Below are 26,860 nucleotides of genomic sequence, written 5' to 3' on the forward strand. Positions count from 1 at the left end.
CTGTAGCATGATGTATGTAAACCCCAAATCTCCAAGAGAAAGGAGGCACACGCACATGCCCATAAATAGATGAAGATATTTCTCTGTCACAACACAACGAAACAACGTATTCATTATAGTAAGTTTTCCTCATATTTTGTTATTAAGCCACAATATTATTACGCAAGCTTCGAGTTAAATTGCGATATGCAATGCAATCCGCATCAACTATGGACCAGTCACGAATTGTGCATCTGCTATACGATAAGATACAATACTATATGGGACTGAGAAAAGTCATTGGAGAGCTCTACACTCAAAGAACAAGAAAATGCTATAATCCTAAAACTTTGGAGGGTCTGGCTTTTGACGGCCTCTATGGCGTAGTGGTATGCATGCCGGATTTATAAGACGGATCGATCCCCGGCTGGATTCATTGAGGTTTTAGCTAGTGGGAGGTTCGGCGGAGGCCACCCTAGCGGCAAATACGTACCGCCAAGCGATTTAGCGATGCCGTGTAGAAACCTAAAAGTGGTGTGCATTTTCATACTCCTCCTAACAAGTTAGCTCGCTTTTATCTTAGATTGCACCAGCATTTATCATCAGGTGAGATTGTAGTCAAGGGCTAACTTGTAAAGAATAAAAAAAATGGGTAAGGCACATTAGGATGAGCCTTTATAACTTTGACAGAGGACTATTTTCTTAAAACTGATATAAAGCTATTCTGATGTTAGTGATTATTGCTTATTGGTTGGTGATCTGTGTGGAACTCCATATCGGGGTCCTGCCCGTAGGAAAGAGGAGCTTGTACTGACTTTCTGAAATCTTAGAGATAGGTATTGCGTAGAGGCAATAGTTGAACATGTAGAGCTTACGCCAAACTAGTAGCAATGGGTATACAATATACATAATATACCATCACCTCCATAAAACTTTACTTTTGGAATAATAAACAGGTATAAAGAATATGTTTATGTTATTAGCCATGTCATTGACACAAATGTGCGATGCGCAACACACCAGTTCGTCAAGATTTCGCAGAAAATAGCAATATACATTTCATTCCCCGAAATCGTTTTAATATTGACGATTTTGTGCTACTTCAATTTATCAGGTTTGTTGAACATGTATAGTGCAATAAATGTGTCTGTTTGTTCAGGCTAATCTATGAAACGGTTGGATTTATTTTGGCGGAACATTTATTGTCTGATGTTCTAGGGCTCCTTTTTTCGATATTTCTACAGAAGTGGGTCTAATCTACGTGAGTAAAACCACGGGGCCCAGCTTGTAATATATAAATGGATAAAGGACTGACTGAGTGACATAATGTTGATAAAACATAGCCTAACTACCAAAACAAACTTGCTGACGGCAGTCTTTTTCATTACATCAAGTCCATATTATCTACCAAATAAACTAAATAACATAAGCCAAATGAAACAAAATCTGAACCAAAAATAACTTCCACAACTATGTAACTTAACCGAGAACCAAGTATTACGCAAACCTAAAATATACAATTTAGAAGTTGGAATATTTACGGCCATGTTTAAGAGAAGGGCAAATGCTAAATTGTTACAAGTTTGGCTATACGCCAAGTAAAGGCAAATCGGTCATTGCTAGCCCAAATAGCCTTTGCCTAATAAAAACTAATTGATCTACTTATTTATTGACCATCATTATGGTTGCGCATTGATTATATATCATAGAAGGTCCTGGGTTAGTTTCTCAGCTTGGTCAATTTAGAAATGTATTGTATACCCAGAGTTATATGGAAGTATTTCCCATATAACTCTGGGGTTATACTCTTTACCGAAAAATAATTTAAAATGTTCAAAGAGTTCTAAAATTAATATTGTCGGAGTTAGTATTTCTTTTGCAAATAGATCATAAAATGTATAAGCACATTCTTATAATAATGACGTCGCCAAACTTTAAAATTTTAAAATACAAGGATAGGTAAAGGCGTGTGTTACATGGATAGTCGGAATTATTTGAATTTCTCTTTACGTGGATTCGTTAACACCTTGAAGTTATGGGAAATACTATAGAATCATGTCAGTGGTAATGGTTAAATAAACTGTACAAACACGTCATTTGCCGCACCAATTGTTTCTCCAAAGATTATCCGGGAGGTCGCCTTTGTACATAACTACCAAAAATAAACTTTTGTAAATCTTTTGTGCAATACAGATTATATGAAAATAACTCTATCAAAATTTTACGTAGGACAATAATTCGTATTATAACACATTACATTATAACATACTACTAGGTAGGTATCTTAGAGTATTTGATATATTTTGTTAAAACGAGTTTTTTGTAGTATTGATATTATTTTTTTTTTGTTATACACTATGTTGAAATACGACACAGCACAGTTTTTTTTGTGCGTTAGTATTATCTTTGCTTATATCAGATTTCGTAATCTCACAAAAAACGCTACAATGTCAAGAATACAAAGGTCAATTTGAGAGAAACCAATATAAAAACAACTACAAAGCACCCATTATGTGATGTAGGAAAAGCTGCTGATAGAGGAATGTTGTTTGACGACTACATTGTTCGTAACCATTGTAAGAAACTGATGAAAACTCACAAGTTTGCGTAAATTTTAAACTTGAATAATATTCTTTGATTCTGGGATATGGTTAATTTGCATAATGGGAGAAAATTCAGAAAAAAGTACAGCTTTCTATTAGTATTATACATTTTTTTTATTATTTACTTATTTTTTTGTTTCTGTAATACCTATACCTAATGATATTTTGTACTAAAGATGTGGCACTAGCGCATCAAAACTGAAGCGGACATATGTGGAACATTGACTTAATTTGATATAGTCGCTTATTAAAAAACGAACGTTATTTTAACAAATAATACCTAAATATCGTCTACAATGTCGAGTTGTGTGTTCAGGAAGTGTAAAAACTATATATACATAAATATATAATGAAATTAAAGACAAAATTGTGCATGTGTGCGCTCAGTGGTGTAGCTAAATTCGGATCACTTTTTGCGGTGATTTTGTAGGGACGTAATCTAAAAATTATCATTGCCTATACCAAATGAATACACTATTTTTCTATCAACAGAATTTAAACTTTAATCTAGCCACTTGACTCCTTAATGGACGACCGGTCGCCCATCGTATCCGTTACGTAACATGTAAAACAATATAAAGTAAACTAAGGGCAATAGGCGAGCACAGTATCATGCTCCGCGCGATAGAGGAATATAAAGATTTTTTAAATGGCTCACAACAGTAGATTAAAACCGCATTCCCTGACTGTCGGCTTCTTCAACGCAGACGGGCTTTTCGATAAAATACTCGCAGGCAGAGAATGGCTAGTTGATAACGATGCCACCTATTCATATATATTTCATTCTAATAATTAGTTGCATTTTGTAAATCTCCCTCTCTTTGAACTATCTTTTGAAGTCGTTTAATAAATACCTTAACCTATAGCTTAATTACGTACCTGTCCGATTATTTTTACAGTAAGATTAAATTTTATTAATAAAACATTTGATTGACTTACCTTATGTTGAATCCATGGCGATACTGAATGACATTGAAATGCTTCAATTTCAATTAATATTTGCAGTTAAAAATAATATTTTACGTGTCTAATTTTTTTTATGAATGAGCTTCGGTAACGTTTTCGAATTGTATTGTCTCCATTTGGTTACACTATTTTAAATATTAATTATTATGGTTGTCGGTATCCACGATTTGTATTGCATTGGTGTTATTATAAAATAATCAAATTACAGTTTACTGAGAGTTTATTATAAACTTCAATTAAATTTCGTGAGTTACATTTACATAATTTTAACATTATGTGCCGATATTTTATACAAATGGTAACGTTAAGAAATATTAGTAGGTAAATTAATATATAATATTAATTAAAATAATCAATTAAATAAGTGTAAACTAATCATAACCTATGACAATTTGTGTACGAAAGCCTTTATACCAAAAGGGTCTAACATTAAAAATATACATTTTTGGTAAGAAAAACTTTCCGTTCATATAAATATCTAAGTTAAAGCTATAAATGTTTATAACATGACTACACTGAAAGTGTGGATTATTACTATATTTACAAGCACGTCCTATACTACAAACGAAATGCGATAAGAAACTACGACTTTTTTAACGTTAAAGTTACTTTTGTACTTTTGTGAAAGATTTAAAAGCAATTTGAACGCAATTTGAAAAATATCATAATTTTATACATAAAATAAAAAAAACTTCGTTCGTAAAAATCGCAGTCAACTAAACATTTCATTCCTTAAACTTAAACCAACCCAACTAAGTATTATACAGACTTAAATGTTTTAAGTTAAAATTTGGCGAACAACTCTAACAAGATTAACCTCTTGCAGGATCTACTTCGTCTAGCAGTCTAGCAAGGATGTTGCATGTCGAGCTTATTAAACTTGAGTCACATTATTTTGATCTGTAGTAGCAGCGTTTAAAAAATTTAACAAAGTAAAAAATGCTCTGCCATCGTTGTTTCCTTGCGTGACTGTTCACTTTGCTAAGATCCTGTTAATTAATATTTTACGTGTCTCCATTCACTGTTGTTGGAACTGTTGTAAATCTTCTTGGCACAAAAGCTGGTCGTAAGTTAGGCCTTATTGGTTTTATCACGACTCTTCTTTCAGTCGTAGTTCGTGGTGATTCCGTGGTGAATGTTCTCGTTTTATTAAATTTTGGAGTTGTCAACTTCTTCCTAACATCTACCGGTACATTTTGTACCCTTTTGTTGTTCGAAACACGCGCTTTGTTTGGACTGAAAGTGGAAGTCTTGTTAATTTTTTGAACTAAATTAATAGCAGTTGCATTTATCTTTTTGGATGTGCGCGGATTTGTATTTAATCTCGTTATATTTAGTGGTCGTATGACAGGTTTTCTAGGGAACCCGAATTTGGCCCTTTTAGCTTCAAATGGGGAAATTTTTATCGTAGTTGTTTCTTCTTGTATCGTCTCTGTAGTAACTGGGATTGTTTCTGTAGTTAATTCTGTTGTTTGTAAGCTTTCTGTTTGGAGCGTAGTTGATTGAGGTGTCGTTAGGAGCTCCACTATAGGGCTAGTTTTAACGTTTTCAGTTGAAGTAGATATTGATGGTGGCTCCGACGTTGTTGTTTTTGACGTTGATGTTGTTGTCGAAGATACATTTAAGGTTGACGCTAATGCGCTAGTTGTAGTTGTTTCAGGTGTATGCTGTAAAATGGAAACACTGAACGGATATTTTATAGTAGAGTCATCTACTGTCGGAGCGCCTTTAAATTCTTTTCCTTTTGCAAAAGTTACTATACTTCGACCAGCTGACTGAGGTTTAATAATTTTTAGTTTAACAAGATCGGCGTTTTCCTCCTGTGTAGGCACTGGCGCCGAATATACTACGAAAGGCTTATTGATATCAGCATCACTAACTTTTCTAGGTTTCATCGGCGTTTCCGTTTTGAATAAAGCTTCTAAAGGCAAAGTTGAGGGATCTGTTAACATTAATCGTGGTGTGACAATTTCAAAACTTTTTGCTTCGTTGTTTTCTTTCTCATTATCGTAAGCTGCCGGAACAAATTGCCAGTGTTCATGTTGTTGCTCTTCTTCTAATTTATCTGACTTTTTCTCTTCGTTCACGTAACTTAAGAAATCATCATCAAATATATGTTCAATTTCATCTTTTTCGTTGTGTTTTATTGTACCTGAAACCTGGTTAATGTGTCTATAAGCTTCATTCATGCTTTCAGAAGCTACCAGGTTTTCTTTAGGGATATCGGAAAAGTCAACTAATGCTCGGGCATTTCGAGCTTCATCTATACGTATAGGGTTATCTGGAGGGTTATCTACGGGATAAACGTGACCAAGTCTAGTTAAATAAATAGGAATTTCATCTTCAACTATCTTAATGAGGCTGTATCTGCTAACTTCTCCGATTTTATCAACTGTAGGTTTCTTCTCTATCATTACTTTACCTTCTTCAATTAATTTAGTTTCATTGTTTTTATTCAATCTATGTTTTTCTGATTTTGATGATACTTCAACAACTCTACTAACAGAGAAAAGTTTATCAAATTGACTTTTGTAAACTGGTGATATTTCACGAGTGTTAGTTGTAGTTTCAGGCACAGATTCAGTTGTAGTTTCAGATGCAGGTGCAATTTTCCTTGCTAACATAGATACAAAAGTTGTAGTTTCAATGTCAGCATCGGTTTCTGTTTGCGCGTTTGTATATGAATCTTGTTTTGTACTTGGATAAGTAGTATATTCCAAATAGTCATCCGTGCTGTTATCTATTTCCATTTCAGCTGTAGCAGATTCAATATGAGAAGTGTTTGACGTGTCAGTGTTTTCTGAAGGTGCGGATGTACTGATTTCGGATGAAAGATAATCGTCACTTTCTGTTGTTGTAAAGTCTTCGTCATTTGTTACAGCAGTAGTAGAAATTTCTTCAGTTTGTGTCGTTTTCGTTTGTGGTGTAGAGTTATTTAAATTTATTTGTTGTGCTACTTTTGGAGTACTATATCCAAGTGGAACATTTTGCACACGTTTTTTAGTATCATTAACGGGCTTATTACCACCAAATCTATTATATATAGCGGTTCTGTTTTGATTACTTCCATATCTAGGAATCTCCGTAGTTGACGTGGATGTTCTAAAGGTATTGGAATTTATAATTTTAGGTTTGAAAAGTGGTTTTTTGGAAGTTGGTTTGAATTTTGCTGGTTGCTCCTCTTCATACGCTTCATCATCTGATGTTTCTTCCAAATCATCGTTAATCGGTTCTTCTTCTTCTTCATTGTCTTCATACTCTTCTGAATCAGGTTTTCTTGTAAATAATTTGTTTTGTGGAACAAAAGCAAAAGGACTTTCAGGCTCTTCCTCAAGAAGCTCTTCATCTGAATATTCTTCTTCATCTTGAGGTTGATATTTTGGTGTCGTTCTTGCAGTAGGATATGTTCTTCTTGTAAATGTTCTTGACAAAAGGGGATTTCTTGTTGTAATACGACTAATAAATCCAGGTCGATCAACGGTGGAAGGGCTAGTATATGCACCAGGGTTATACTTGCGACTAAATGTTCTACTACTAGAAGGAGTAGATTCAGTAGTTGATGTTAATAGCCTTTTTGGGGGTCTATATGGTGATCTAGACCTTGGAGAGGGGGATGTTAATTGAGTCGTGCTAGTCAGAGTAGTTCTAATTGTTGTTTCTGTTTCCGTAACAGAAGCCTCAGTTGTGGTTGGGTCTTCAGGTAAATCTTCCGTTTTTATAATTTCCGAACCTTTGTTCTCATCTTTCGTAAAACTTTCTTTGTTTTCTACAGAGTTACTTTTGTTTTCTTTTTGAGGCTGTTCATCGGATAGTTCTTGACTGCTAGGTGTCGTTCCTTTACTTTCACTTGATACATCTGCAACCGTAGTTTCTATTTCTTTACTACTATTTTCAGATATATCAAGTGTTGCCTCACCAGTTTCGACAATTACATCTGTGTTTTCATTTATTTTAGTAGTTGATTCTACTACGGTCTTTGATTTTTGTGCATCGTTTTTATTGTTAACAATGACATCTTCTCCTTGTTCTTTTTTGTCAATTACTACTGGTTCTTTCAATATTTCTGATATTAAATCAAAACCCAATTCATCATTTTCTGTAGTAATTTTTTCGGTTGGCACTGCATCAGTAACTGTTACTCGAGTTTTCTCTCCATAATTTATAATGTTTTTGGGTATTTCTTTAAATCCAGCGTTAACTATACCTATTAATTTCGGCGTTGATTCTGGTTCTTCTTTAGTAGGTCTTATCTTTTTCCTTATAATTTTGCGAATTCTTGGAACTGCACTTGTGGTTGTTTCAACAACATCAACAGCTAATGTTTCCAATGTGGTTGAAGTTGTTGTGGGTCTTCTACGAATTACCCTAAACTTTCTTTTCGCATTTTTATCTTGATTTGTATCTAAAATAGGAATACTTTCAGTTACACTCTCAGGTACAGTTAACTTCTTTTCTTCGGTATCATTTGATAAATCTTCGTGTTCTTTTTCTTCTATAGCACTTTCAGAGAGAGAAATATCGTCACTTTTATTGTCGATTTCATCGTCATCAATTTGGGGAGTTGATATTTGCTGCGTTGATGACTGTCGAGATGCATATGGTAGTTTTCTACCTTGTAATAAAGGTGCTATAGTTGATGATGTAGAAGTCCCTCTTTGCCTGCCAAAGGGTAATCTTGGACGTATTCTTGGAATAGGGAGACTATTTTCATTATTTTCTGGTTCTACTGTTGAAACTGTCCTTCCGAAAGGTCTGGGTGTAAATCTAGAAAAAGTTGGTCGTCTTAAGTTTAGTGGAGATTCAGTAGCAACTGATTTAGTTATGGCTTCAGTTGTAGACAGAGAAAATCTACCTCGACTTCTTGGTAAAGAATCTGAAAGTCTTTCATCAATAGTTGCAGCAGCACCTTCACTGTCTACTCCTTTATCAGCCGGTGTAGTCCTTACTCTACTGGGAAATTGAATATTATCTTCAAGGACTTCCTCATCTTCATTAATTTCTGAAGTTGCTATGTCAATTGGCGTAAGAGATAGTAACTCGTTGGGGTTAAGTCGGGGTCTAAACTGACCTCTAGATATCTGAGACGCGGCGGCTGATATTGGTTCCTCAGGTCGAGATTGGGATCTACTTTTAAATCGTCTTATTAGCCCACTATTACCAGCAGGCTTGATACCATCTACTTCCCGACTATCCGGTGTAGTGGATCTGACTTTACGTAAATTTTCCACTGATTCATTAGAGTCTGATAATATTTCGTTGGGTTGGGATAAAGGTCGTCGGCGGCGTATAAATGAATAATTCCTAGAACTTACCTGGGTGGTCGAAACTGGCGCTTCAGTTGTGACGGTAGGCGTAGTTGATCCTCGGCGGCGCAAGAGAGTTCGTCTAGTAGGTGTACTAGAGGGAGCTGGGGTTGTGCTCGTAGTCGTTGGAGTTGGCGTAGTCGTAGTCGAAGTGGTCGTTGTTTCAGGCTCGGGAAATTCGGTTGTTTGAGTAACTGTAGTTTGCGATTGTTCGGGTTGAAGTTGTTCGGTTTCATCTGTATTCGAAGGGTTTAATAGTGAAGATAGTTGGACCGACAGAATCGTGGTTGGTTCTGGGGTGTTCGGTTCTTCGGGAGGTGGAAGGGTAGTAGAACGTGTTCTGAGTACAGAAGTGTATAGCGGTTGCGATGATTGGGAAGTTATTTCTTTTTCCAACACCGTCTCTTGTGATTCCTCTCCTTGTTCAGAAACTTGATACCTGTAATAAAGAACATAATTTTAGAGGGTTTTTACATTGTATTGTACCTAATCTTAACTTATGTTATAAATGCGAATGTCATGAATGTTTGCGTTTGTTACGCTTTCAGCGTAAAGCACTACCGATTTAATAAATTATTTCACCAATGTAAAACTTTATTATCTACAAGTAATATAGGCTATATTTTATCCTCATATTCCCACAAGAACTTGAATCATACGCGGATAAAACCTGACTGAGTTTGTTGTGGGCGCGCGTTTGGAACTCTCGTATCTTTAATTTTAATTTTACCTGCTAAATCTGTAATTTTACCTTGAAGAAAAAAAATTATAACTTACTGGATTGTAGTAGTTTCGGCTGTAGGTCGAGACCGTCTAATAGTGACGTATTCGGGCACATTTTCTCGTCTTCCACTCAAAATGTCTAACGAGTTAGGAGATTCTTCGACAGCAACATATGGTTCCACACGTTCAAAAAGTGCGTTTCTGAAAATAAAACGGACTTTACAATCAATCTAGTTAAAAAACTACAACACTTTTAATAAATATCAGTAATTTTTTACGGCTCACTACTAGATAGTACTTAGATCTTATATTATGGTGATAATGTTTCATTCTGTAACGAGTTATAAATTATTAATGCTAACTGGATTGACAACGGCATGACACGACGACACTCCCAAGCACAGAGGTATGACACTATCCTTCTTCGGGTTGCGATTTTTTACTGAACATTTCTTACATGAATCCAATCAATGGCTGGGTTCGAGCCTCGTGGTCCGAAGTTTATAGGCCAACCAGTAAACTGACAAGGAAACTTTGACTAGTTTACAGATAACAAGAAACATAGACCTTTTTTTTAATAATGGAATAAGCTCGCGCTTTACCACGATGTCACCTGATGTTTAGTACAGTTATGGCCTAAGGTGGAATGCGCTTACCTAGAAAATGTCTATTCACTCTCTTCTTACCTAGAGTCATCAGGAGCTTCTGTAGTAGCGGCCGTGGTTGGCCTGGAACGCCTAATGTTGACATATTGTTTGGAAGTGCTGCCAACTGTGACCACTGGCTCTTCTCTGAATCTCGTCAGTTGTTGGACTTCCTCAGACTCGTCAACTTCCTCGCTCTCTGCCGGTTCTTCTGTTGTTGAAGTTGATGGTCGCGACCGATTGATTGTTGTGTATCTGAGTGAGTAAAAATATTTGTTATTTATTCATTATTATTTTTTTCTTAAAAATAATCACTATCTAGGTCCAAAGTAAACTAATGGCGAATGGACGTTCGTGACTCCGTTAGCAAATTTGTTTATAAAAATCCCGGAGAACCATGGATTTTTGGGATAAAAAGTAGCTTAAGTTCTGCTCTCATCACTTGTACAAAATATCACTTATATAATATTACCATGGATTACAAAAAAACATTACAGGCTTAACCTAATGTGTTTATATAAACTATCTATAATTCCTACATTACTCGTACGTATCTGCTTAAAGTTCTGTGGAATTCAGCAGGCGATAATAAATTTATTCATCAAAGATCATCCTGCTAATCTGTTTATCTACGTCCATCTACTCATATGTCCTTTTTTTATGTTATTTTCATATGAGATCTTTCACCCAGAAAACAGTATTGATCACTAGGGAAAGAAAAGTATCTAACAAGCTAGATGTAGACGTGTAGAAAAATAAATCTTTTGATAAAATCTGAATTAACGTGAGCAAAGAAGTCGGGTAAAAGCTAGTTTGAAGTATACTTACTGTGGTCTCTCTTTTCTCAGCAACCTATCCTTGTCGGGTGCGGGTTCGATGCCCGCGTTCTGTGGCCCACGGCGACTGTTCTGAACACTGCTCTCCGTCACACTGTTGGCGCCGAACCTTTGATACAAGCACGATTTTATTTACAAGAATTTGTGTCTGAATTATATATAATTACTCGTACTAGCTGACGCCGCGCGGTTTCATCTGCGTGGTTCCCGTTCCCGTAAGAATACGGGGATAAAAAATAGTCTATAGCCTTCCTCGATAAATGAGCTATCTAACACTAATTCTGAGATTAGCGCGTTCAACCAAACAAACAAACTCTTCGGCTTTATAATATTACTAATATACGAGTATATTATTCATGCGGATAAAATGATGGACAATTATTTTTTATTATTATTATTTTTTTTTTTAATAAATTCAAATAAACGTACGGCTGACGTGTAAATATTCACTTCCTTTATGGAACAATGACAGGTTTAACACATAGTGCTTCATTGTACGAGTAGTAGGCAATAAAGTTAAGTCTGATTAAATGAAAAAGTCTCCAATACAGATTTGTAAAGAGACTTACTTGTTTTTTCCCCGTGCTCTCTCCAGCACCCTCTGGTACAGCTTCTTGTTGAAGGGCGAGGGAGTGGTGCTGGCCACGCCGTCCGTCGTGCCGGACGATGACTCCGAGATCTTTAGGTGCTTCTCCAATTGTTCAACACCGCCTAAAGATATAAACACATGTTTCATTATTTGCAACCTATATTCGGCTCGCTGGTGAGGAGTCTCCTCTTAGAATGATGGCAGACTTATAACACTTACATAATCATTAAGAAAATTCTTAGGTATCGATTTTCCTCACGTTGTTTTTCCTATTAACACGAGACACGCTATTAAACGCTGCCATGCCTTATATATTTGAAACGTTGCTATTCGTAAAAAAGAATCAAACTCTATTCCCTACCAAAAAACTAATGTGCCCAAACTGGCGGGGCAGGCAACCAAATAAAATCTGTGTGCCACCGAGACGGCTGGTTCTTCTCTCTAATAATTGCTTCTGTATGGCTGTTTCTTTGTACAATAAGCTTCCAGAATCATATAAAACTTGCCCCTAATAAAGTTTAAGCGAATAATCTTCTTAATTTCAAATAATAAGAATTATTATAGTGTTGACGAGTACATGAATGACATGAAATTTTGTAATGTATAAATATTGATGTTTTATAATTCTAGGTATAATAAATTATTGTAAAATACTGTAAATATTTGCACGCTGATATATCAGTAAATTGTGTTGGAATTTTTTTCTATAGTGTAAGAACCATTGTAACCCACAGTTTCAGCAAATAAATTATTATTATTATTATTAATTTCTTAAAATGCAAAACCTACGGCTCTGTGAATTAAAGGCAGAGACTAAATCCACTAGGCTATCATGGCTTCAAGTATAGTTGTTCTTTCGGTAGCTATTGGAAGCATCTAGCTATCAGCTAATCGAACATCCAGTCTGATCATGATGACAATGTGTATATTTGGCTAAGTCAAATTAATTAACTCATCCGAATTCTCTATCTCATAATTAAATAATACTTACCAACTTTCTTTATGAGATCAATCAATTCCTTGATCACTTTAGGATCTTCTGCTTCCACATCAGACGCCTCGTCCACCGCCTCTTCTTCTACTTCTTCACTTACCTAAAACATACACACGCCAATTTAGTATATATGATTTTTTTCAATTCATTATTAATTAATTTATATCATTTAATTTGATAATACCTACGTTCGGAAAACTGTTCCGTTTCAACAATGGACAAGGCTAATTTTAAGGTGACTTCTGACAGACGACATAAAACTGTTGTGTCTCTAAAAAAGGTCCAGCCGTGGGCTCCCTTCGGCTGAGGCTAAGATGTATCATCACGATGATGATGGTAACTTTTAGAGGTGACTCTGATTCATAGGCCTATATCTCTTTTAGGTATGCGCCTTTATGTACGAGTAGATGTAAGATTTAAAAAAAAATGTACCTCAGGGTTGGTGGTCTGGTGATTGTTGTTGTCGTGGTCGTCAAAATTGTCGTTTTCGCTCATATATTTGTTTAAATTTGGTAAAGTGCTATTGTGTTCTACGAAATATTAAAAAAAATAGCTTATATAAAATGTACCTCAGGTTCAGGAGCTGGTGTAGTTGTTGTTGTGGTAGTAGTGCGGAACAACAACGAACTTCTGGAGGTGAGTCTTATTGGTCGCCTGGTTGTTGTTGTAGTTGTGGTCGTCGAGACTGTTGTTTTGGCTGTTGTTGTTGGTTTGGTGGGCGCTTTTGTTGTCGCCGCCGACTTCTTGCAGAGGACGTTGCGAGCGAAGTCGCATGAGTCAGCCGCTTTGTTGAAGTACAGACCTGATAAATAAATATATATACTTAATGAGATTAAAAAATGTGAGAATGTTAATGGTGATGCAATTTTCCTCAAAAATTTCGGAGGTTTTTTGTATAAGACAACTATATTTACTACTTTTCGCGTAAACCCTCGCGCGCTAGTGGTATCGTGCTGATACAAACCGAGATTTTTTTGTCTGTTTACAAAAGTAAACTATTATTAACATCACTTTAATATTATTTTATGTCGGGGGCTAAAAGTAGATGAAAATATTGAAATACGTCAATGATGTACCGCGCGGGCCGGAGGGCGTGTCGCCTTAAATGAAAAACCCACAACTGATGCACGTCATTCCCCCTGTCACTCGCATATCATGGGAGTGTTATCAAAGAATTTGCCAGACTATAGATGTAACCCATACCTAAGAAAACACTTACATACACCCAAACAACACTCTTAGCATTCAAAACTTAATGTATGACTAGTTTATAAGCAACATCTATACTAACATTATAAAGCTGAAGAGTTTGTTTGTTTGTTTGTTTGATTGAACGCGCTAATCTCAGGAACTACTGGTCCAATTTGAAAAAATCTTTTAGTGTTAGATAGCCCATTTATCGAGGAAGGCTATAGGCTACATATTATCCCCGTACTCCTACGGGAACGGGAACCACGCGGGTGAAACCGCGCGGTGGCAGCTAGTTGATAATAAAATAATTTTCTTCTCCGTTTCCAGTTGGCGTATTATATCTGGCGTCTCTGTGGTTTTCATATAAGTTAAACAGCTACTAAATAATCGTTGACCTCACCAGAAGGACAAGTGAAGTGATGCGCCACTATGCCGAGGTCAGAAGGCCCGGAGTCCAAACACCAGAAGTACTTCTTACAGTCTCGCGGGTGAGGGAAGAATCCTTCATCCTTGCATTTGAAATCTAAAACGAATATAAATTTTAGCTTCATTAGCACGACTTCCATGATAATAGTAAGTACCTATAGTTCTTCTAATGACTAATATTATAGAAGATTGTAGTTATTTTAGCACAATAACAAAGAAAGAGATAAGTTATATTAAAAATCATAGTCTTTGTTTAAACTATACGCAGAGGCACAATTATCTGCCCACTTTAATATACTCGCGTCATATTAAAGTTGGCGGATAATTGTGCCTCTGAGTATAGTTACCAGATCACAGATTCTCGGAGATTACCATTGCTCATATACATTTGCAACGTCAGTAGGAATAGGACGAGCGCTACGAGATAGCATCGTGACGAGACAGTCATATTCATCATACATCGAGCGTAGCTTAAGTTATGTTTGGTGTGTCGACCAATAACGCAATCGAAAATACCGCTCTCTTTCGTTGCTATGGGGTATGTTGTTAACGTATGCCAGGTCAACTAAGGCACTACTATTTTTTGCCGACTTTAGAAGGATCCTCCCATAAATAAAGTCTTATTTAAACTTTCAGTAATAAGTGCTAGTCTATCGGACAGTGCGTCGTGCAATAGTGGTTGATATTACAGTTCCACATGACGATAATCTGGTTAAAGCCGAAAAGGAAAAAGTATCAAAATACTTGGATCTTGCTCACGTGATTACCGCCATGTGGAATGTTGAATCAACTATTATTATTAATAATAATAATAATAATTTATTTATTCATAAGAAAGTACAGAAGGTTTACAGAACTTGCTATAGACATACATACTTTCTACCTTGACAGGTGTATGAATATTAAAAATAATATTATACTAACTAATAATTCCATAATTCCAATAATTAAATATTCAATCGGTGAACATGGTTTAAATAAAAAAAAAAATACAAGTACAATTAGCATAATTTAACGAAGCATTCTTAACATCAAATAAAAATAATTAATATACTATCAGAATCCATTAAACAATGTCAATATAAATGCTATGTCAGGTGTAATGCAACATTAAATCAATCAATGTCATATAATTAAAAAAATGAAGTCAAAAATTAAAAATTAATGTCAGAAATAAAAATTAAATAAATTAATATTGTTCCGATAGTTGTTTCAGTCAATGGTTTTATAACGAAAAGCTTCGACCAACACCTTAAGAAGCTTTCGCTTAACTGTTGGATCAAGAGTCGGATACAAAAGGCAGTGATTCTTGAGACGCCGCGTATTGTGAGGAGGTTCCTCACTCTGGAGTCCTGACCACCGGTTGCTTAGGCACTCAAATGTCCCGCAGCGGGAGGGTTGATTTTTTTTTATGAATTTTTAATACTGTTTTGTATTTTATATTTATATTGACATTGTTAAAAATTAAAAAAAAAGAACTAATAAATGAATGAGATAATGCAGGCGAGTGTAACGGTGTATTAAAATTATGTCTACGTCAATTTGAGTAATAACCGCAGTACAATTCAATTTGTATGTGTGTGGAAGAAATGATTTGGTAAATAACTTGGAGAATGAGAACCAGCCAATTTGGTTTTATAAAGACAAGACAAAACGAAATATATAGTTGGTAATACCTGATCCAGGGTCCGGAGTAGTCGGTGGCTCGGGAGTGATGACATTCCAAGATGGCGTCGTGCTCACTGCAGTGCTGCCCCCACTCTTTCGTTTGTTGCTCCTGAAAACATTTTTTTAGATTTTGAGTATAGCGTTAATGGCGTTTTTTGTAGTCTACGTTCGTCCCATCTGATGGTGAGTGGAAGACATGTGTGAATCTATACTAATTATAAAGCAGAAGAGTTCGTTTGTTTGTTTGCTTGAACGTTCTGATCTCAGAAACTTTTGGTCCGATTTGAAAAATTCTTTCAGTGTTAGATTGCCCATTTATCGAAGAAGTCTAATAAAATAAAATAAAAAAGCCATTAATTCTCAAATCTCTTCACGTTTCATTTCTGTTAGTAAGGTTAATAAAAAAAATATATACTTAATTAATGTTAGTTGGTAAGTATGTTGTAGCAATAACTATGAGATAAGAGCCCCTTCTCGGGTAAAGGCCGAAGAAGTCTATAGGCTATATATTATCCCCGTATTCCTACGGGAACGGGAACCACGCGGGTGAAACCGCGCTGCGTCAGCTTATGTGTAATATACATAGTGAATATTGACTAATTTAAATAAGCAACTCATCAGAATCTGCCTTCCAAACAGGTGGGCTTGTAACTGCTTAAAATAAATTAATTTTGAATTTTTGAATGCGTGGAAGCATTAATTTTCTTATTTTATATTATATTAGTATGTATGTAGTAGTATGCCATTGAACTACTCACTTAATTTTGGGTTTTTTGGTCGTAGTAGTTGTGGTGGTAGTGGTGGTGGTGGTGGTGGTGGAGGGGCTGGGCTTGGGGCGGTTCCTTCTGCGGTTTGCGGACTTTGATGACAGTTTAGGGGTTTCCTTTACCGAGGTCAGGTCGGTGGATCTGAAAATATAATATTTTATTATAAAAAAACGGTTGTCTGTAAAGTCAGTTTACTGACGATAGTTGAAGTGACAACGCCATAAGAAAATATTGATGGAGTGGTTGCATTTTTCAAAAGAAAATGTTCGTTTTTCTAAATTACCGTTTAATAATCTTCATAGACCAGAATATACTTTATTTCTTGTAAAAAAAGTTGGCAACCCTAGAGCGAGGTAGCGACGCATGACGTCATATTTTTTCGAGTTTGCAGCTCCATCGAATTATAAGACGTTGTCACGTCAAAAAGAGAATATTTTCAATAATAACAGGTCCAATTCTGTACATTGAAGATATTTAAAAAAAAAGTGTCGGAGGGCATTATATATTTTTTTGAAATCGATACTGAACTATTTAATAATTAATATTTAATAATTATAGGTTTGATTATAATATAAAACAAACTTACCCGAACTTAGCGATGTATGCTTCTTTGGCAGCTTCAATAAGCGGGTAAGGCTTGCCGTGGCAAGTACCGCGGAAATCATCGTTGTCGATCGACCAGAACATTATACCTGATGGTTGTAAAATACCATATTATTACAGGAAACATTAACTATTAGTAGGTGATTTGAGGAAACAGTAAATATATTTAATGTATGGTTGTAACATAAATAGTCAGATTCTCAGAAAACTTTTCATTCAATGACGCAATGATCAGATAATTTCAATTTAATTACAACTAAAAATATTCTTCACTCAAATGGAGGCTTAAGTTTCACTTAGCAATTATTAAAAAATCGAGTGTAGTAAAAAATCGAGTGTAGTAAGCATTAAATTACCAAAAATGGAATTTAGGATGTTATAAAAAGAGGCAGCAGAACGCACAAACTCATTTTATCTTAAACTAGCGGACGCCGCGCGGTTTCACCCACGTGGTTCTCGCATGGATAGTGTAGCTTCCTAACGGTGAAAGAACTTTTTAAAAAGGGTTTAGTAGTTTTAGAGCCTATTCAATGCAACCAAACACACTAAAAAATCTTTCCTCTTTATAATATTAAGTACAGAAAATACCTACATTTGGCAAAATTTCGGTTTTCACACATCAGCCATATAGCATGCTTGAATTATAAAATGAAACTATTTATCCCAATGTCAGGTTCAATACACTTTCATCCCTTCACTAGAGTTTGGCTAATGAAAGTAGAGACTAAAATTGCCCGCCAAATTAAAAAAAACATGCGATTTCATAATTGTTGTTTAAATTATTTTTGTTGTTTGTGAACACACATTGACAGTACTACTTCTACCTATACTATAAGTATTAAACTCAGTTATTCCAACATTTGCACTGTAATTTTGAGGCTTAACTTCGTTTTATTAAAATTTGGCTGGCGATTTCGGTTTCTATTTTCTAGTATAATATAAAAAAAATATTATGGCAGAACATACCTCCAAGTCCATTTTTAGCGACATATTCGGCTTTCTTCTTCACGATATCTATGTCGTCGTAGCCGACCCACTGGTTGCCCTTGTACGCGACCGGGCCCATGGCGTCGCGGTTGGGGTACATTATGGTCCACTCTTCTTCCTCTTCTTCCTCGGAGCCTTCTTCTTCTTCGGAGTATTCGTCTGATGCGATCGCGCGTTTCTTGCTCTTTGGTTTTAGGGCTTCGCAAATCTGGAATATAGTTCTAATTGTTAGGATATTTAAACTCGTAATTATGCAAAGATAAATAGACGTTTTCTCCGTATCGTTTCCAAAAATACTAAGTTTCTTTTAAGATACCATTTTATATCAAGAGATTCAAAAACGTAAATGCGAAGTAACGAATTTAGTTAATTACAAAATCGATCAGGATTGATTATTATCATATAATTTGGGGGTATGGCTACTTCAAATAAAATAATTAAAAAACATATTAGCCATATACATATTATGTACCGAACCCCTCTCTCTTCTTCCTCCGCTTGTAGAGTCCGATCAAATATAGTCAAGCGAGCGGGAAAAATATTTTTTTCCTTGCAAAGGAATGCGTTTCTAAATTAACAAAAGTTCTTACTGACTTATTTCACTTGTGAGATTTCGGAGTTGAATCTCTTTTTGACCCTGACTAAAATAAATTCAGAAAAATAATAACTTTTCAGAGATTCTCACCTCATAGTACGCCAAATATCCCTTTTCCCTGGTAGCATCCCCCTGTTCACCAGGCCCGTCGGCAGGCGAACCAATCTCCACGGCGTCCGGGTTGAACAGCGTGTAGGAACGACCGTAGGTCGGTATACCCAACACCAGCTTGTCGGGATCAGCTCCGTTCTCTAGGTAGAACTTTATCGTGTAGTCCTGGAACATACAATTAATTAATTACTAGCAGAAACTCGCGGTTATACCCGCGTACTTCCCTTTCCCGAGGGAATACGGGGATAACATTTAGCCTTTGTTACTCTCTGATAATGCAGCTTACAAAGAATTTTTCAAATCGGTCCAGTAGTTTTAGAGTTTGTTCGTTACATACATGAATACAAATAGTACTAAAAAAACATACATACAGCCGAACGTAGAACCTCCTCCTTTTTGGAAGTCGGTTAAAAATGAGACCTTGCAACGACTCTAGAATATTTGAGTTACTGTGCTTTTATGCATACGGCAACCGTAACCGTATTCAAATGAAAATATTTTATTCGTACGGTTACTGGATAAATAGTATGTTCTTATTATTCCGAAAATTAATTAGATGGACGACATTCTATTCGGTGCAAGTGACTTACAATATTGAGCTCATTGTCGACGCTGTACTCGTTGGGCTCCTCGATGGGGTAGAGCGGCGCGTGGTGGTTGACGGCCGGCTCGAACGCGGAGTGGTAGTCGTACGTCAGCAGGTTCATCCAGTCCAGGTATCTGCACACAATGGACGTTATTTAGTGAAGAGATAAACAGGTAATTAAAAGAAAAGACAAATTAATAGAGGTTTTCATAGTTACAAAAGTTACTGGAAGAATAAAATAATAATAAGAAGAACTTATTCATACGGTTACTGTATGAATAGTCATACTATTTTTTAAAAAAGTTCGGCTAATGGCAGGCGTCCACTGATCTCCATCGTACCTATCGGACGCAACGCATCAAATGGGTTTTTAATTTTACACTGCACTGAGTTTTTAATGTTGACGGCCTCCGTGGCGCAGTGGTATGCGCGGTGGATTTACAAGACGGAGGTCCTGGGTTCGATCCCCGGCTGGGCAGATTGAAATTTTCTTAATTTGTCCAGGTCTGGCTGGTGGGAGGCTTCGGCCGTGGCTAGTTACCACCCTACCGGCAAAGACGTACCGCCAAGCGATTTAGCGTTCCGGTACGATGCCGTGTAGAAACTGAAAGGGGTGTGGATTTTCATCCTCCTCCTAACAAGTTAGCCCGCTTCCATCTTAGACTGCATCATCACTTACCATCAGGTGAGATTCTAGTCAAGAGCTAACTTGTAAAGAATAAAAAAAAAAGTCCGTTCGATGCGGATTAGTGGACGTCTGTCATAAAGATAACTAAATTATACGAAGATAATTGTTGGTATAGAATCTGTTTAAAGAATAGTAATAAATAATACTGATTATTATCTACGCGACGTGTGCAAAATGTTCATCATTAAAAGAAAAAAATATGTAAATTTTATGGCGAACATATACAAATACAGCTTTTAAGATGACCGTTTTTGTGTATCGCCACCATAATCTATGTATATAGTACCTAACAAACTCATGCGATTTTTTTCATGATAAAGGCTTCGATAGACTGTCATTACGCATATGATGTTAAGCGATGATTAAGCCATTTAAATTTTATTTTATTATTAAAATGCGCTTGCCTGAAAGGTGGTAGGGAAAATGGAAGCTGAAAGAGTATTTCAGTTCAGATCCTTGCAATGTTTATATAATGATTTATTTATTTTGCTATCATCCGCGAAAAGTCGACGAACCCATGCGACAACGTCACCCAGGTCCGGCAAAATACTCTCTACGTACGTTTCACCCCGAAACCGGAGCATCCTCAGGATATGGTGACTCTACAACGTGCAATTGCACGTTGTAGAGTCAACATATCCTGACTTATCGACTTTTCGCGGATGATAGCAAAATAAATAAATCATTATATAATCATGACTAGCGGACGCCCGCGACTTCGTCCGCGTTAATTTCGATGTCAACTTTACTGCTACCCCTACCCTACCCCTACCCCCACCCTACCCCTACTCTACCCCAACCTACCCCTACCCAACCCCTACCCCCACCCTACCCCTACTCTACCCCAACCTACCCCTACCCTACCCATAGCTTACCTACACCCTACCCCCATCCTACCCCTACCCCCATCCTACCCCTAACCCCATCCTACACCTACCCTCCCCGTACCCTATCCCTTTCCTACCCCTATCCCACCCGTACCCCTATCTCACGCCTATCCTACCCCTACCCTACCACTTCCCTATCCTACCCGTACCTCTACCCTACCACTACCCTATCTCTACCTCTACCCTACCACTACCCTAAACCCGGCCCTAAACCTACCCTACCCCTACACTACCCCTACGCTTCCCTACCCATACCCTACCCTACCCTGTAACTTCTCTATCTTACTCCTACCCCTAGCAAAATCGGTCCAGTCTTTCGAGAGTGGTGGTATGACCAAGAGAAATAGAGACTCCTATGCTAATAATATAAAGAGGTAAAGTTCGTGTGGTTGTAGGAGGTAATCTCTGGATCTACTGGACCGATTTGAAAAATTGTTTTACCAATAGAAAGCTACGTTATTTGCGAGTGTTATAGGCTATGTTTGATCCCCATATTCACACGGGAACGGGAACTACGTAAATGAAAGCGCCGGGCGTCATATAGCGGAATTACTGCGTCTTTTAGAAATGTTGTATTATCTCCGAAACTTTTTAAGTAATTAACATACTGTAAAGGGCAAATCTTATCTCCATAATATTCTTGAGATTATTAAACAATTTATTTTAATAAGGATTAAAGTTTAGTTGTATAAATAATGACGTAATCCTAAGTATATAAAATTAATAATTTTTAAAACACAAAAGGTACTATATCTGCTAATATATAGAAGATAGATATATGGCGTCGCGGACTTTTTTGTAGAACTTTTAAAGATACATAAAGTCTCTATACATTAATTTCAATTTTACACAATGGTTAAGGCAGCGCATGCGAATAAGTCTGTTTAAAAAGTTTTTAGTCCGACCTGTATGACAAAAACTGTGATAACTCGGCTAATATATATGATACCAATATAAAATATAGCCTATAGCACTCCCCGATAATGTAGCATTCTATTGGTGAAAGAATTTTTAAAATCGGACCAGTAGTTCCGAAGATTACCCCATTTAAAAAATGTGACAAACTTACAAACTTACAAACTTTACCTCTTTATAATATTAGTATAGAGTATAGATTAGTATAGATAGTATAGATGAACTTCCGCAAAGTAACGCCTGCTTCTATCCAATCCTTGCAATGTATCAGGAATAGGAAAACCAAGGACTTTGTACTTTTTGTAGTTGTAAATGCAATTTTGAATATTGCGTTTAATGTGGTAGGTGATAAAATACTATGAATAACAAATTTATTTTGCTTTTATCCGAAAATCTCACAGTGTAGTGAAAGCGTAGAGAGCTGAAGCTTTCAGAGCTGAGAAAACTTTCTTAACACATATTTTATTTACAAAAGATGTCGTGATATTTAAATATTGTAAAGCAATTTTACCTGAATTATTTGGTCATCGCAAAATATAAACTGTAATGACATTCATTATTGATTTATCCCCACGGTTTCACCCGCGTAGTTCCCGTTACAGTGAGAATAAGGGGATAAAATATGATCTTTAATACTCACAAATAACGTGGCTTTCTAGTGGTAAAAGAATTTTCAAAATCAGTTCAGTAAATCCAGAGATTATTCTACAATACCACAATTACCTCTTTATGACATTAGTACAGAAGTAAAGGTTCCGGTATAAATCTTGCAATTACAAGTTAGTCTGACACCACCTTAACAGGCATTTTATCATGTATCGTGTAACGTATAGTGTGGTATAGTGTTGCAAAGGTCAAGGCCGCAAGGCGTGTCTCATTAATTGTACATCTACCCACAGTTTCACCTTATAAGGACGTACGTGGTCAGACGGTACGCATGAATTCTTCCGATGGCTCTACTAATTTACATTAAAATGCTGTCTGTGGAATTTATGATCTTTTTAACAAGACACAAAGGCATTTCTTTTGGTATGGTACGTACACAACGCCTGGATTTACGAGTTAAGTTATTTACGATCGAAAAGTAAAGGGCACAAGAAAAACCTAACTTAAGACCACATTTTAAACGATATATCCTTTAAGGTAAATAAAGGCGGCTTAAATATTGTATTACCTACTATAGACACTACGGGGTGATAGACTATTGGACAGTAGAAGTCAACTTATTAAAACCCATATCTGTGTGTGAAAATGAATGCATTAAGATTTTCTTGTTAGTGCAATTTCAGAGCTTTTTCTGAGCGTATGCAATCTGCAAAAGCGCTTGCATGCACGCTACATAAAACAAAGGATTGTAGCCAAGTTCATCAATTCTCTTTCTACAAAAGCTTCGAAAACCAAAAGATGATTGGGAATGGCAAAAATTATTGATAGGTTGATCACGTGACTGATAGATAACGAATGTAACCTCTTTACATTTTTTTAGTTTTCGAAGCGTTAGTGTTTGTAGATAGAGAATTGATGTGTAGCATGGCTTTAAACCCAGACCGCGTATACACAGGCTTAATGCGGTTTCAGATTAGCATTTTATACGATAATTTTTGAACACGTCCTTTTTCTATAAGCTAGAGTCCATGTTGGACACAGACTCCTCACTACCGGTTCGGATGAATACGCCGGTGTGTACGAAGCTTTATACTCAAGTTTTATTTTATTCTATACCTAGTGAGAAAAATAATATAATTTGTCAACTGTACAAAAAATAAGCGATGACTCAAAAATTCCACCAGATGAAATCATCCAAATTAAAATCTAGTTTTGTTAAAAAATGGCTTCTTAAAAACAAGTTGTTTTTAGGTTCTTATAATATGTAAAGGAATTTGGTCGTTACAAAAGGTTGATGTAATTAAATTGTTATTACAAAGTATTAAATTATACTGAGTCATTTTATGGTTTGAATTATGAAAGGTTAGGTTAGGTATTCATGTTTTCTAATATATTAGAGGCAGCTTAACCGATTTTTTGATTTTTTTTGTACGATTTCGTAATGAATAGCTATTTCATTCACATATTCCTACCTCATACCCATTTTTAACCGTGATTTTATTTTTATTTTCTATAAAAATATATCAGAACAACGTTTGCCAGGACAGATATATTAATTGTATATTTCTTTACAAACATAATACTGGAGTGTTATTTATTTTTAATTACTTTAGGAAAATATTTAATAAATCTCTGTACCTACCTATTCTATACTACAGCCTTTCTTGATGAGGACTGTTTACCAACAAACAAATTAAAAATGAGGGTATAAATCACTAGTCATTTCACACCTAATAATAATTAAAATCAACTTATTCTTAAATTGATGAAAATAAATTATATTTTAAGCTTTATTTATAATTATATTTTACCTACCTTCATTTCTAATTTCTTTATTGGTAAACAGTATTCATCAAGAAAGTCTGTATTATATGTGGTATACAAATAAATAAAAAGCCTCTTAGCCAAAATTTAGGCGTTGCAATCCTAAATGTTATGACAAAACTAACCTAAATAATGGGACGCAAATTATACAAGTTACACAAATTAAACAAGGTACCTAATGTAGTGCCGCAGCATTGTTCCGAAATGCAAAGCAAACAGAGCGGCGTAAACACCCGAGATCAATTATATTGTTCTTCTACATACGCGAGGAAACCATACGTTCAAGTTTCATGAGATTAGTCTCACATGCCCTGGATATGTGGTGTTGGAGACGTTTGTTGAGGATTCCTTGGACGGAATACAGAACCAACATTTCTATTCTCAATTTCTTTGGCCACGTGGTAATCAATGTAAACTTTCAACCCCTATTTCACCACTTTAGGGGTTGTATTTTAAAAATTCTTGAGTCACGTTATATTTCGTATATTTTCCTTATTTATGAATAAATTTTTAAAACTGTAACTCTAAAAATGAAGGACTTTCCATACTAACTTTCAACCCCTATTTCACCCCCTTTTTAGTGTCAAAAAGTACCCTATATTTTGCTCCTAAGTCCCATTTACCAAAATTGATGTTGATCGGTTCAGCCATTTCGCCGTGAAAAGGTAACAGACAGACAGACAGACAGACTTACTTTTCTTATTTATAATATTAGTATAGAAATATAGATTTTGAAACGGTCACTATATTTATTATATATATCTGACTCCAGGTTTACTATTGCATATTGATGATATTAAGCCACATAAGTTATCGGGATTACGAGTAAGTTTACAAAGCAACGAAATGTGATGTCACCCTACCGCCCTATGCATTGTATACCATGTATTGTCTGTACACAAATGAGTATTTTGCAATTTGTGGGCAACAGTTATCATCATGATGACAGACCTTATTATTTGTCTAAATATTTTGCATTCTACACTAAGTAACTTTGGACAAAAGAACCGCACGGTTTCTTGAACAATGCACAGTCGGGACTTCTTATATTCACATACTAATTAAAAATAGACGAGGTTCATATTCAGTTAAATGTAAGGCTGAAAAAAAATTCAATACTTCCGATGTTGGGCTTTAAATATTAGGCCTCATAAAAACCATCAGAGTGAAACAGTGGTAAAGAATTAGCGAGCTAAGCTCGAAGTTTCAGCCCGATCAAATCAGAAGTGAAGCGACACGCAGATGAACCAAAATATTGATGATTTTTGCTGAATCAATATTTAACACTAGGTATATAAATATAATCTAACTTACCTAAATTGTTAAGTTCTGGTTTTAATCAATTTTCTAACTAGCTCGATAAGTAGACTTAAATCGATATTTAATTATTGAACCAAAGAAAACGTAAACCAAGATTTGCGAGGAAGCCAATTGGTCTAACCACGCATCTTGACCCAAGCATAGTATAGTAGATTGTTCACCGAGGGTGGAAAGAATCAATTCCCGAGGTATTTAGAGGAATTGATTCTTTTACCCGTGTTAAACACTCCAATATGAGGAAATTTCATTTCGATTAAGAGGAAATTATAATTATTGTCTATTTATTTGGCCCGCTCTTGGAATCTTACTGATTGCACCGTAAAAACGTCTTGTTTAATTAAATCCACCGTCTTGGGGAGAGAGAAAGAGAGAAAGCGCGAGAAGAAATGAGACGGCAAATAGTCGTTCGGAAATAAATATTACTTTAGACAAAATTCAGCCATTATATTTTTTAATCATTATCTATTTTTTTAAACTCCGTCACTGTTATGTAACAGATTAGTATCCCGCCAATTTATGTCGACTTTTCAAATTTTATTTAGGGAACTCAACACGTTATTGTTGCGGCTTATTCCGATTAAGAAGTTTGCGCTAAATTTACACTGGTTGTTTAGAAACTCACATGGCCGTAGCATTTTTTTTATAATTACTTTACTTTTTACATAAAAGTTTTCCTATAGAACTTCATTGACGTCTGAACAGGCTGTATGGTCAACGATCTTTGCCTGTCCCCGAATTTAGGTGGGGACAAATTAAAAAAAACATAAAACTCTTCACAGCTAATGACAGTAGTTCTATTTTTAAAGTTCATTCCGGCCCTTAGGTGGGAAGTAATTTGTATGAGTTATTCCCTCCCTGTGTAGGGAAGCAGCATTTTCCACCCAATACTCAGATCAAAACAACACTACTTTCCGAGTATGAGAAATGAAAAGTATATAACATGCACCATTCAATTGGAAAATATGAAGCAACGCGACATTGAATTAGAAAATTAAGTAACATACGCACACACACAGTACCCGCGTGTCGCAACCCGGTTGCCGATATTT

At 35.9% G+C, this 26,860-nt stretch overlaps 1 protein-coding gene across 4 annotated transcripts in view; it reads right to left on the bottom strand.

Moving 5' to 3' along the window:
- Positions 1–26,860, bottom strand: part of LOC112057899 (uncharacterized) — a 71,922-nt gene that overhangs the window by 36,810 nt on the left and 8,252 nt on the right. For 3 of the 4 annotated variants that reach the window (XM_052885606.1, XM_052885605.1, XM_052885604.1), the window contains exons 4-17: positions 19,576–19,705; positions 18,965–19,150; positions 18,259–18,487; positions 17,276–17,381; positions 16,681–16,830; positions 15,931–16,031; positions 14,229–14,351; positions 13,207–13,439; positions 12,635–12,737; positions 11,624–11,765; positions 11,047–11,163; positions 10,261–10,473; positions 9,629–9,775; positions 3,751–9,290 (exon numbers count right to left, since the gene is read on the bottom strand). In XM_052885606.1, the coding sequence (XP_052741566.1) occupies positions 4,553–9,290; positions 9,629–9,775; positions 10,261–10,473; positions 11,047–11,163; positions 11,624–11,765; positions 12,635–12,737; positions 13,207–13,439; positions 14,229–14,351; positions 15,931–16,031; positions 16,681–16,830; positions 17,276–17,381; positions 18,259–18,487; positions 18,965–19,150; positions 19,576–19,705 (6,718 nt within the window). In that variant the 3' untranslated portion in view covers positions 3,751–4,552. Of the gene's footprint in view, positions 1–3,750; positions 9,291–9,628; positions 9,776–10,260; positions 10,474–11,046; positions 11,164–11,623; positions 11,766–12,634; positions 12,738–13,206; positions 13,440–14,228; positions 14,352–15,930; positions 16,032–16,680; positions 16,831–17,275; positions 17,382–18,258; positions 18,488–18,964; positions 19,151–19,575; positions 19,706–26,860 lie in introns of those variants that run through there. The other variant, XM_052885607.1, reaches the window with a different exon arrangement.

The sequence above is a fragment of the Bicyclus anynana genome, chromosome 14, assembly GCF_947172395.1.
Source record: "Bicyclus anynana chromosome 14, ilBicAnyn1.1, whole genome shotgun sequence".
Lineage (NCBI taxonomy): Eukaryota > Metazoa > Arthropoda > Insecta > Lepidoptera > Nymphalidae > Bicyclus > Bicyclus anynana.